We start from the raw sequence: 12,934 nt of genomic DNA, 5'->3' as shown, positions 1-12,934 counted from the left end.
GTCACCGATAGCCCCTCCCACACACACTGTCAGTCACCGATAGCCCCGCCCACACACACTGTCAGTCACTGATAGCCCCGCCCACACACAGTCAGTCACTGAAAGCCCCGCCCACACACACTGTCAGTCACTGATAGCCCCACCCACACACACTGTCAGTCACTGATAACCCCGCCCACACACACTGTCAGTCACCGATAGCCCCTCCCACACATACTGTCAGTCACTGATAGCCCCTCCCACACACACTGTCAGACACCGATAGCCCCTCCCACCCACACTGTCAGTCACCGATAGCCCCTCCCACACAGACTGTCAGTCACCGATAGCCCCTCCCACACACACTGTCAGTCACTGAAAGCCCCGCCCACACAGACTGTCATTCACCGATAGCCCCTCCCACACACACTGTCAGACACCGATAGCCCCTCCCACACACACTGTCAGACACCGATAGCCCCTCCCACACACACTGTCAGTCACCGATAGCCCCTCCCACACACACTGTCAGACACCGATAGCCCCTCCCACACACACTGTCAGTCACTGATAGCCCCTCCCACACACACTGTCAGACACCGATAGCCCCTCCCACACACACTGTCAGACACCGATAGCCCCTCCCACACACACTGTCAGACACCGATAGCCCCTCCCACACACACTGTCAGACACCGATAGCCCCTCCCACACACACTGTCAGACACCGATAGCCCCTCCCACACACACTGTCAGTCACTGAAAGCCCCGCCCACACAGACTGTCATTCACCGATAGCCCCTCCCACACACACTGTCAGTCACCGATAGCCCCTCCCACCCCTGGGTACCCCTTACCTTCGATAGCAGTCCCCTCACCCCTGACCCAGCAGGTAGCGGCGGTCCCCAGGTGGGTGACCCGGGTGATGGACACTATCCGGCTGCTCTGGGACCTGGAGAATTCCCAGGAGGCGGAGGTGGGGCCTTTGCGGCCTCCTGGCCCTGGAGCCAGGCTCTCCCGGTTCATCACCTGTGCTGGTCCTTCAGCGGGGACAGCTGGAGAGCAGGAATGGAGAGGGGCCTGGCTCTCCAGGCCGCAAACCATGGAGAGCTCTCAGATGAGCCAGTCGGTCAGGGAGTTCTGGTCCGAAGGGATAGGGCCTACAATCATAGAATCAGAGACATTTACAGCACGGGAGGAGGCCATTCGGCCCATCGTGTCCGCGCCGGCCGACCAAGAGCTCTCCAGCCTAATCCCACTTCCCAGCTCTGGGTCCGTAGCCCTGCAGGTTACAGCACTTCAGGGGCACATCCAAGTACTGTTTAAATGTGGTGAGGGTTTCTGCCTCTACCACCCTTTCAGACCCTCCCACCAATTTCCCTCAAATCCCCTCTAAACCTCCCCCAATTACTTTAAATCTATGCCCCCTAGTTGTTGATCTGCGAGGGGAAACAGGTCCTTCCTATCCACTCTATCCAGACCCCTCATAATTTTATACACCTCAATCAGGTCTCCCCTCAGCCTCCTCTGTTCCAAGGAAAACAACCCCAGCCTATCCAATCTTTCCTCATCGCTAAATTTCTCCAGTCCCGGCAACATCCTGGTAAATCTCCTCTGTACCCTCTCCAGTGTAATCACATCCTTCCTGTAATGTGGTGACCAGAACTGCACGCAGTACTCCAGCTGTGGCCTAACCAGTGTTTTATACAGTTCAAGCATAATCCCCCTGCTCTTGTATTCTATGCCTCGGCCAATAAAGATAAGCATTCCGTATGCCTTCTTAACCACCTTATCTACCTGGCCTGCTACCTTCAGGGGTCTGTGGACCTGCACTCCCAGGTCCCTTTGTTCCGCTACAGTGCCCTACCATTTAATGTGTATTCCCTTGCCTTGTTAGACCTCCCCAGATGCATCACTTCACACTTCTCTGGATTGAATTCCATTTGCCACTGTTCTGCCCACTTGACCAGTTCATCGATATCTTCCTGCAGTCTACAGCTTTCTTCTTCATTATCAACCACACAGCCCATTTTAGTGTCATCTGCAAACTTCTTAATCATACCCCCTATATTCAAGTCTAGATCATTGATATATACCACAAAAAGCAAGGGACCCAGTACTGAGCCCTGCGGAACCCCACTGGAAACATCCTTCCAGTCACAAAAACACCCATCGACCATTACCCTTTGCTTCCTGCCTCTGAGCCAATTCTGGATCCAACTTGCCACTTTCCCAATGTGCACCCAGCTCAGCTGGAGCATGAAAATCTAGGCCAGCTCCAGCCGATCTTTCAGTCTTTGATCTCCATGCTCATCATCGAATACTGGAGGGCCAAGAACTCCAACGGCTGGTCACAACAGCTGAGCCCAGCAATGAGGACATCGCCTTCTCCTACTATTTCCTTGGGGACTGTGGAGTGGGGCCGCTCAACATAGAATCCTAGCATTTTACAGCAGGAGGCCATTCGGCCCATTGTGCTTGTGTCGGCTCTTTGAAAGAGCTGTCCAATTTTGTCTCACACCGTAGCTTTTTTTCCATAATCCGTCAAATTAGTCCTCTTCAAGTTCATGTCCAATTGCCTTTTGATAGTTCCAATGTAATCTAATCCTACCAACCTTTCAGGGAGCGCGTTTCAGATCATAACAACCCTCTGTGTGAAAAAATGCCTCCACATTTCTCCTCTAGCTCTTTTACCAATATGTTTAAATCTGAGACCTCTGGTTACCGATCCACTTGCCAGAGGAAAGAGTTTCTCCCTGCATGCTCTATCGAAACCCCTCATCATTTTGAGTTACCTTTATTGGGCCTCCCCTTAACCTTCTCTGCTCGAAGGAGAACAATCTCAGCTTCTCCAATCTCTCCACATAAACCTCCCCCTGCACCCTCTCCCAGGCCTTCACATCCTTCCTAACGTGTGGTGCCCAGAATTGGACACACTACTCCAGCTGGGGCCTAACCAGTGATCTGTAAAGGTTTAGCGTGCCTTGCTTGTTTCTGTAATCACTGCCCCTATTTACAAAGCCAAGTATCCCATAGGCTTCCGTAACCGTCTTCTCAACTTACCCTGCCACCTGCAAAGATTTGTGAATCTGCTCCCGTCACCCCCCTCAAAGTATTACCCGTTTAGTATCATCTGCAAACTTCTTAATCATACCCCCTATATTCAAGTCGAGATCAGTGATGTATACCACAAAAAGACCCAGCACTGAGTCCCACTGGAAACATCCTTCCAGTCACAAAAACACCCATCAACCATTACCCTTTGCTTCCTGCCTTTGAGCCAATTCTGGATCCAACTTGCCACTTTCCAAATGTGCACCCAGCTCAGCTGGAGCATGAAAATCTAGGCCAGCTCCAGCCTCTCCGTGTTGTTTCTCCCAAAGTGCATCACTTTGGGCTTATTCCTATTAAACTGCATCTGCCCCGTGTCTGCCCATTTCCCCAGTCTGTCTATTTCCTCCTGAAGCCTGCCACTATCGTGCTCACTGTTTGCTGAGGCCCGAGGAGACACGGCTGGGCCAGCCTCTCTTGGAGAGAAGTGATCTGTTCTTCCTCAAGGAGGAGAAGTTCCAGCAGGCACACCACCAGGAGCTCGGGGAGATGAAGCTGGGTGCCATCACCAACTGCTTCGTGTCCTGCGAGGAGCCCAAGCTACAAGTAGCGGGGGTGGAGGGGTGGGGGGGAATCTCCTCTCGGGCTCACGGGAAATGACCTAGGAACAGGAGGCGGCCATACAACCCATCCACCCCAACAAAAATCTGTCAATCTCAGTTTTGAAAGATCCAACTGAACCCCAGCATCCACAGGCGTTCTGGGGGGAGAGATCCAGACCCCCACTACCCTTTGGGTGAAGAAGTGCTTCCTGACATCACCCCTGAATGACCGAGCTCTAATTTTAAGGTTAAGCCCCCTTATTCTGGACTCCCCCAACAGAGGAAATAGTTTCACTCTATGGCGGAGCAGGCTCGAGGGGCTAGATGGCCTACTCCTGTTCCTAATTCTTATACCCTATCAACTCCTAAATACCTCAATTAGATCACCCCTTAATAAAGAAAGACTTGCATTTATATAGCGCCTTTCATGACCACCGGATGTTCCAAAGCCTATTACAGCCAATGAAGTACTTTTTGAAATGTAGTCACTGTTGAAACGCAGCGGCCAATTTGCGCACAGCAAGCTCCCACAAACAGCACTGTGATGATGACCCAGATAATCTGTTTTTGTTATGTTGGTTGAGGGATAAATATTGGCCAGGATACCGGGGATAATTTCCCTGCTCCTCTTCAAAATAGTGCCGTGGGATTTTTGGGGGCGCAAGAGGGCAGACAGAGCTTTGGTTTAACATCTCCTCTGAAAGACAGCACCTCCGACAGTACAGCACTCCCTCAGTACTGCCCTGGAGGGTCAGCCGATATTTTTTGTGCTCAAGTCCCTGGAGGGGGAGTTTGAATCCACAACCCTCTGACTCAGAGGCGAGAGTGCTACCCTACTGAGCCATGGCTGACACTTAACCTGCGATACTCGAAGGAATACAAACCTATTCTGTGCAATCTGTCCTTATAACTTAACCGTTTTATCCCCAATCATCATCATAGGCAGTCCCTCGGAGTCGAGGAAGATTTGCTTCCACTCCTGAAGTGAGTTCTTTGCTGGCTGAACAGTCCAATACGAGAGCCACAGACCCTGTCACAGGTGGGACAGATAGTCGTTGAGGGAAGGGGAGGGTGGGACTGGTTTGCCGCACTTTCCTTCCGCTGCCTGCGCTTGATTTCTGCATGCTCTCGGTGATGAGACGCGAGGTGCTCAGCGCCCTCCCGGATGCACTTCCTCCACTTAGGGCGGTCTTGGGCCAGGTGTCGGTGGGGATGCTACACTTTATCAGGGAGGCTTTGAGGGTGTCCTTGCAACGTTTCCGCTGCCCACCTTTGGCTCGCTTGTCGTGAAGGAGCTCCGAGTAGGGCACTTGCTTTGGGAGTCTCGTGTCTGGCATGCGGACAATGTGGCCTGCCCTGCGGAGCTGATCGAGTGTGGTCAGTGCTTCGATGTTGGCCTGGACGAGGGCGCTAATGTTGGTGCATCTGTCCTCCCGGGGGATTTGTAGGATCTTGCGGAGACATCGTTGGTGATATTTCTCCAGCGACTTGAGGTGTCTACTGTACATGGTCCATGTCTCTGAGCCATACAGGAGGGCGGGTATTACTACAGCCCTGTAGACCATGAGCTTGGTGGCAGTTTTGAGGGCCTGGTCTTCAAATACTCTTTTCCTCAGGCAGCCGAATCATTCTGGTGAATCTGTGCTGCACCCCCTCTAAGGCCAATATATCCTTCCTGTGGTGCAGGGCCCAGACCTGGACGCAGTTGCTCTAGATGGGGTCTGACCAGAGCTTTATGTAGCAAACCTTCTACATTCCAGCCCCCTCGAGACAAAGGCCAACATCACATCAGCCTTTGAAATTATTTTTGTATTGGTTTTGCTGCTAGGGTTTCTTACACTTACTTGAGCCACTATTTTGCTGCACTAATGCTGAGCTTTGACAGTGCTTTCTGGTTTTCTCCCCATGTGCAGATTGAGTGTGAGCAGTTAGAACATCACTGGTTGATCAAGCGGTTTGTGTAATCTGACAGGTGGAGTGAAAGCTCCCGCGGTTTGATGGTGGAGGAAAGTGTTGTGACGTTGTGTGAAGCACTGACCTCTCACAATGGATTCAGACCAGTTCCCTTCAGCAGATCTTGCCCCTCCCTCACCCATTCAGAAGCTGCATCCTTGTGTTCAAACCCTTCCGTGGCCTCGCCCCTCCCTTTCTCTGGAACTACCTCCAGCCCTACAACCCTCCGAGATCTCTGCGCCCCTCCAATTCGAGCCTCCTGCACATCCTCGACTTTGCTGACAGTCTTGGACAGGACTGTAGATCGAAATAGGAGGTGGGGTGGGAATTATTACAAACAGAGTCGGGAGAAGTTGAGAAAGTCCAACCATATTTTTTAATTAAACAAAGTGCTGTCCGAACATCAGAGATATGTTCAGAATCTGTTAAAGCATCCTGCCAACGAACCTCCGAGGGTATGGTAGGTGTGGATCAACCCGTGAGCGGAGCAGGACACACGGCCGCTGCCCACGTGGACAGCTCAGGTGCACAAATCTCCCACCGAGCACGTGACAGAATCCCATCTCCACAGTATTCGTGGCCAGGAATATCCAGAGCAGACTCGCCCGCCCGACAGTGGGTCACTGGGAGTGGAATACTGGAATTCCGGGGGGGCGGGGTGGGGGAGGGAGAATGGTAAAATGGGAGTCACTGGGAGTGGAATATCGGAATTCTGTGGGGGGGGGGAGGGAGTATGGTAAAATGGGAGTCACTGGGAGTGGAATATCGGAATTCTGTGGGGGGGGGAGGGGGGGAGTATGGTAAAATAGGAGTCACTGGGACTGGAATATTGGAATTCTGGGCAGGGATTGAGATTGGTAAATGGGAGTGACTGGGAGTGGAATATCGGAATTCTGGGGGGGAGGCAGAATGGTAAAATGGGAGTGACTGGGACTGGAATATTGGAATTCTGGGCAGGGATTGAGATTGGTAAATGGGAGTGACCGGGAGTGGAATATCGGAATTCTGGGGGGGAGGCAGAATGGTAAAATGGGAGTCACTGGGAGTGGAATATTGGAATTCTGGGCAGGGATTGAGATTGGTAAAATGGGAGTGACCGGGAGTGGAATATTGGAATTCCAGGGGGGAGGCAGAATGGTAAAATGGGAGTGACTGGGACTGGAATATTGGAATTCTGGGCAGGGATTGTGGTTGGTAAAATGGGAGTGACCGGGAGTGGAATATTGGAATTCCCGGCGAGCGATGAGAATGATAAAATGGGAGTTAAGCTTTGATTTTAAACGTTGAGCACTGTAGGAAGAAGGGAAGTCTGAGGGAGGTGAGGAGCTGCTTTTGACAGTAGGAAGGAACAGTCAATCATCGAGCTGGCAGAACAGTGCCACCCCGCGGGTCACCCAGTGATTGGCGGGCAGGAGGGTGGGCAGATTGACCGCGATTACAAAGTTGGTGGAGTGACCGGTGGATGAGAGGGTTCCGGCTCTACGTGATGTCCTGTACAGGGGACACTCGTAGTACGTGTCCATTGCCCGTGTCTTCTCCGCCGGCTCTCGTGATCCCCGTTCACTGCCAATCTGAAATAAGAAAAGCTGGTTTTCAAACACCACACCTGCAGTCTTCACTATTACCAACGCAGTGTTTTCAAACATCAATAACTAACGCAGTGCTTTCACACATCAACTCGACCGTCCTGAAAGTACCTATCATGGACTATCTGGAGTCAGGTAGTCTGGAGGGCGGATTGATGGAATGCATTTTAAACAGTTTGCTCCAACGATGTGCCATGGAACAAACCAGGGAACAGGCCATTTTACATCTTAGAAACATAGAAACATAGAAAATAGGTGCAGGAGTAGGCCATTCGGCCCTTCGAGCCTGCACCGCCATTCAATATGATCATGGCTGATCATTTTTGCAACTTCAGTACCCCCTTCCTGCTTTCTCTCCATACCCCTTGTTCCCTTTAGCCATATCTAACTCCCTCTTGAATATATCTAATGAACTGGCCTCAACAACTTTCTGTGGTAGACAATTCCACTGGTTCACAATTCTCTGAGTGAAGAAGTTTCTCCTCATCTCAGTTCTAAATGGCTTACCCCTTATCCTCAGACTGTGACCCCTGGTTCTGGACTTCCCCAACATCGGGAACATTCTTCCTGCATCTAACCTGTCCAATCCCGTCAGAATTGTACATGTTTCTATGAGATTCCCTCTCATTCTTCTAAATTCCAGTGAATATAAGCCCAGTCGATCCAGTCTTTCTTCATATGTCAGTCCTGCTATCCCGGGAATCTGGTGAACCTTTGCTGCACTCCCTCAATAGCAAGAACATCCTTCCTCAGATTAGGAGACCAAAACTGAACACAATATTCCAGGTGAGGCCTCACCAAGGCCCTGTACAACTGCAGTAAGACCTTCCTGCTCCGATACTCAAATCCTCTCGCTATGAAGGCCAACATGCCATTTGCCTTCTTCACCGCCTGCTGTACCTGCATGCCAACCTTCAATGACTGATGTACCATGACACCCAGGTCTCATTGCACCTTCCCTTTTCCTAATCTGTCACCATTCAGATAATAGTCTGTCTCTCTGTTTTTACTATCAAAGTGGATAACCTCACATTTATCTACATTATACTGCATCTGCCATGCATTTGCCCACTCACCTAACCTGTCCAAGTCACTCTGCAGCCTCTTAGCATCCTCCTCGCAGCTCACACTGCCACCAAGTTTAGTGTCATCTGCAAACTTGGAGATATTACACTCAATTCCTTCATCTAAATCATTAATGTACATTGTAAATAGCTGGGGTCCCAGCACTGAACCTTGCGGTACCCCACTAGTCACTGTAATGAGTCAGGGTTAATTAGTAATCTCATAGTAAAGGATCCTCTGGGGAAGAGTGATCATAAAACATAACATTTCACATTAAGTTTGGAGTGAAATATTTAATTACTACACTAGTCATAAAGGTAAATAAAACCAATTACATAGGTATGAGGGGCATAAGGTAGATTGGAAAATTAGATTAAAAGTTATAGATAAGCAGCAGCAAAGATTTTAAGAAATATCCCAAGATTCTCAATGAATATACATTCTATTGAGAAATATAAATGCTATCATGGCTAACTAAAGAAGTTAACGATAGTATTAGATTACAAGAAGAGGCTTATAATGTTGCAAAGAATAATGGTGAACCTAAGCATTGGCAGAGCTTTAGTACGAGCAAAGGATGACCAAAAAATTGATAAAAAGGGAGAAAATAGAATATGAAATATAAAAACAGATTGTAAGGGCTTCTACAAGTATGTAAAAAGGGAGAGAGTAGCAAAAGTAAGCATTGGTCCCTTAGAGGCTGAGACAGGAGAAATTATAATGGGGAATAAGGAAATAGCAGAGATTTTAAAGAAATATTTTGTATTTGTCTTCACAAAAATAGTGGGGAACCAAGGGGCTAATAAGGTTGAGGAACTTAAAAACACCCATCAACCATTACCCATTGCTTCCTGCCTCTGAGCCAATTTTGGATCCAACTTGCCACTTTGCCCTGGATCCAATGACCAGTCAGTCAAAGGCCTTGCTAAAATCTATATACACTACATCATACGCACTGCCCTCATCGACCCTCCTGGTTACCTCCTCGAAAAAATTCAATCAAGTTAGTCTGACACGGCCTTCCCTTAGCAAATACATTCCGACTGTACTTGATTAATCCATGACTTTCCAAATGAAGATTTATCCTGTCTCTCAGGATTTTTTCCAATAATTTTCCCACCATTGAGGTTAGGCTGACTGGCCTGTGATTACTCGGTCTATCCCTTTCTCCCTTTTTAAACAAAGGTACAACGTTAACCGTCCTCCAGTCCTCTGGTACCACACCTGTAGCCAGAGAGGACGGGAAAATGATGGTCAGAGCCTCTGCTATTTCCTCTTTTGCTTCTCTTAGCAGCCTGGAATACATTTAATCCGGGCCTGGGGATTTATCCACTTTCAAAGCTGCTAAGCCCCTGAATACTTCCTTTCTCACTATGTTTATCTCGTCTAATATTTCACACTCCTCCTCCCTCATTACAAAGTCTGCATCGCCCGTCTCTTTTGTGAAAACAGATGCAAAGTATCCATTAAGAATCATACCCACATCTTCTGCCTCCACACAGATTTCCTTTATGGTGTCTAATAGGCCCCACTCTTTCTCTAGTTATACTCTTAGAAACATAGAAACATAGAAAATAGGTGCAGGAGTAGGCCATTCGGCCCTTCTAGCCTGCACCGCCATTCAATGAGTTCATGGCTGAACATGCAACTTCAGTACCCCCTTCCTGCTTTCTCGCCATACCCCTTGATCCCCCTAGTAGTAAGGACTACATCTAACTCCTTTTTGAATATATTTAGTGAATTGGCCTCAACAACTTTCTGTGGTAGAGAATTCCACAGGTTCACCACTCTCTGGGTGAAGAAGTTTCTCCTCATCTCGGTCCTAAATGGCTTACCCCTTATCCTCAGACTGTGACCCCTGGTTCTGGACTTCCCCAACATCGGGAACATTCTTCCTGCATCTAACCTGTCTAAACCCATCAGAATTTTAAAAATTTCTATGCTCTTAATGTATTTATAAAATATCTTTGGGTTTTCCCTGATTTTACTTGCCTACATTCTTTCATACTCTCTCTTTGTTTTCCTGATATCTTTTTTAATTGCACCCCTGTACTTCTTTTACTCCTCTCGGGTTTCTGCAGTATTGAGCCCTCGGTATCTGTCATAAACTTCCCTTTTTTTCTTTATCCTACCATGTATGCCCCTTGACATCCAGGGGGCTCTAGATTTGTTAGCCCCACCCTTTTCTTTAAGGGAACATCCTTGCTCTGTCCCCTCAGGATCTCCTCCTTGAATGCCTCCCACTGCTCTGACACTGATTTACTATCAAGTTTCTAGTCCACTTTGGCCAAATCCCATCTCAGCTCAGCAAAATTGGCTTAACCCCAATTGAGAACTTTTATTCCTGGTCCGACTTTGTCCTTTTCCATAACTACCCTAAATCTAACTGAATTATGATCACTAGTGCCAAAATGCTCTCCCACTGATACCTCTTCCACCTGCCCCTCTTCATTCCCCAAAACCAAGTCCAGAACCGCCCCCTCCCTTGTTGGGCTTGTTACGTACTGGTTAAACAGGTTCTCCTGAATACATTTCCGGAATTCCGCTCCCTCTGTACCATTCACACCACCTTTTTCCCAGTTAATATTCGGGTAGTTGAAATCCCCCACTATTACACCTCTGTAGTTTTTGCACTTTGCAGCAATTTGCTCACATATTTGTTCTTCCATCTCCCTCAGACTGCTTGGGGGTCTATAGTACACTCCCAGCAGGGTTGAATTTGATCTTCAATTCAACCCATATGGCCTCGTTTGATGACCCCTCTCACATATCATCCCTTCCCACAGCTGTAATTGTTTCTTTAATTAATACTGTGACCCCCCCCCTCTCTATCCCGTCTGAAAACCCTGTAACCAGGAATGTTGAGCTGCCATACCTGCCCCTCTTTCAGCCATGTCTCAGTGATAGCTGTAATATCGTACTGCCACATGTCTATCTGTGCTCATCTGCCTCATTCCCTATACTCCTTGCATTGAAGTATATACCATTTAGTGGGGCCAAACTCACTTGTTGCCTATTTCTCAGCCCTTGTTTCCTCTGTCTTCCAAATTCACTTTCTACTTTTCTGCTGCCCAATTCCAGTTTTACTCCCCTCCCTACTGAATCTATTCTCCGGTTCCCATCCCCCTGCCAAGCTAGTTTAAACCCTCCTCAACAGCACCAGCAATCCCTCCCGCGAGGATACTGGTCCCGGCTCTGTTGAGGTGCAATCCGTCCGGCTTGTACAGGTCCCACCTCCCCCAGAAACGGTCCCAATGCCTCGGGAATCTAAAGCCTCCCGCCTGCACCATCTCTCCAGCCACACATTCATCCTCTCTATCCTCCTATTTCTGTACTCACTAGCACGTGGCACCGGGAGTAATCCGCAGATTTACTACCTTTGAGGTCCATCTTTTTAATCTCCCTCCCAGCTCCTTAAACTCTGCCTGCAGGACCTCATCCCTCTTTCTATCTATGTCATTGGTACCGACATGGACCATGATCTCTTGCAGCCGCTCGGTGACCTCCTTGCCCCTGGCACCAGGGAGGCAACATACCATCCTGGAGTCACATCTGCGGCCACAGGAACGCCTGTCTGCTCCCCTGTCTATTGAATTCCCTACCATGATTGCTCTACCATTCCTCGTCCTCCACTCATCTGACGTGTTCCCTGAGGGACGTGAACCTTGTAATAAACTTGGAAAAGTGGGAAGTACCTGGTAAAATGCTTTTTAAATAACTTTAAAGAACCTCTTAATGGTGTATTAGCTGGCCCATCACTTGGTGTCGGGTCTGTGAACCGCAACCAGACCCGGCACTTTTGGAAACTGACAAGGAGGCGGGTTCAGAGCAGGATCCCGCCCTGTTGTCAATCATAGAAACATAGAAAATAGGTGCAGGAGTAGGCCATTCGGCCCTTCGAGCCTGCACCGCCATTCAATATGATCATGGCTGATCATTTTTGCAACATTAGTACCCGATTCCTGCTTTCTCTCCATACCCCTTGATCCCTTTAGCCCTAAGGGCCATATCTAACTCCCTCTTGAATATATCTAACGAACTGGCCTCAACAACTCTCTGTGGTAGAGAATTCCACAGGTTCACAATTCTCTGAGTGAAGAAGTTTCTCCTCATCCCCTTATCCTTAGACTGTGACCCCTGGTTCTGGACTGCCCCAACATCGGGAACATTCTTCCTGCATCTAACCTGTCCAATCCTGTCAGAATTTTATATGTTTCTATGAGATCGCCTCTCATTCTTCTAAATTCTGGTGAATATAAGCCTAGTCGATCCAGTCTTTCTTCATATGTCAGTCCTGCCATCCCGGGAATCAGTCTGGTGAACCTTCGCTGCACTCCCTCAATAGCAAGAATGTCCTTCCTCAGATTAGGAGACCAAAACTGAACACAATATTGCAGGTGTGGCCTCACCAATGCCCTGTACAACTGTAGCAACACCTCCCTGCTCCTATACTCAAATCCCCTAGCTATGAAGGCCAACACGCCATTTGCTTTCTTCACCGCCTGCTGTACCTGTATGCCAACTTTCAATGACTGATGTACCATGACACCCAGGTCTCGTTGCACCTCCCCTTTTCCTAATCTGCCACCATTCAGATAATATTCTGCCTTCCTGTTTTTGCCACCAAAGTGGATAACCTCACATTTATCCATATTATACTACATCTGCCATGCATTTTCCCACTCACCTAACCTGTCC

General features: G+C 48.7%; 1 protein-coding gene across 3 annotated transcripts in view; it reads right to left on the bottom strand.

Annotated features, from left to right (window-relative positions):
• Nucleotides 1-5,955: 5,955 nt before the first annotated feature.
• Nucleotides 5,956-12,934, bottom strand: part of LOC139267496 (dynein axonemal heavy chain 6-like) — a 729,921-nt gene continuing 722,942 nt past the window's right edge. For all 3 annotated transcript variants that reach the window (XM_070885895.1, XM_070885898.1, XM_070885896.1), the window contains one exon: nucleotides 5,956-7,156. In XM_070885895.1, the coding sequence (XP_070741996.1) occupies nucleotides 6,938-7,156 (219 nt within the window). In that variant the 3' untranslated portion in view covers nucleotides 5,956-6,937. The remainder of the gene's footprint in view (nucleotides 7,157-12,934) is intronic.

Source organism: Pristiophorus japonicus, chromosome 7, assembly GCF_044704955.1.
Source record: "Pristiophorus japonicus isolate sPriJap1 chromosome 7, sPriJap1.hap1, whole genome shotgun sequence".
NCBI lineage: Eukaryota > Metazoa > Chordata > Chondrichthyes > Pristiophoridae > Pristiophorus > Pristiophorus japonicus.
Note: the sequence above shows the minus strand (reverse complement) of the source record. Positions and strands in the feature narration are given on the sequence as shown.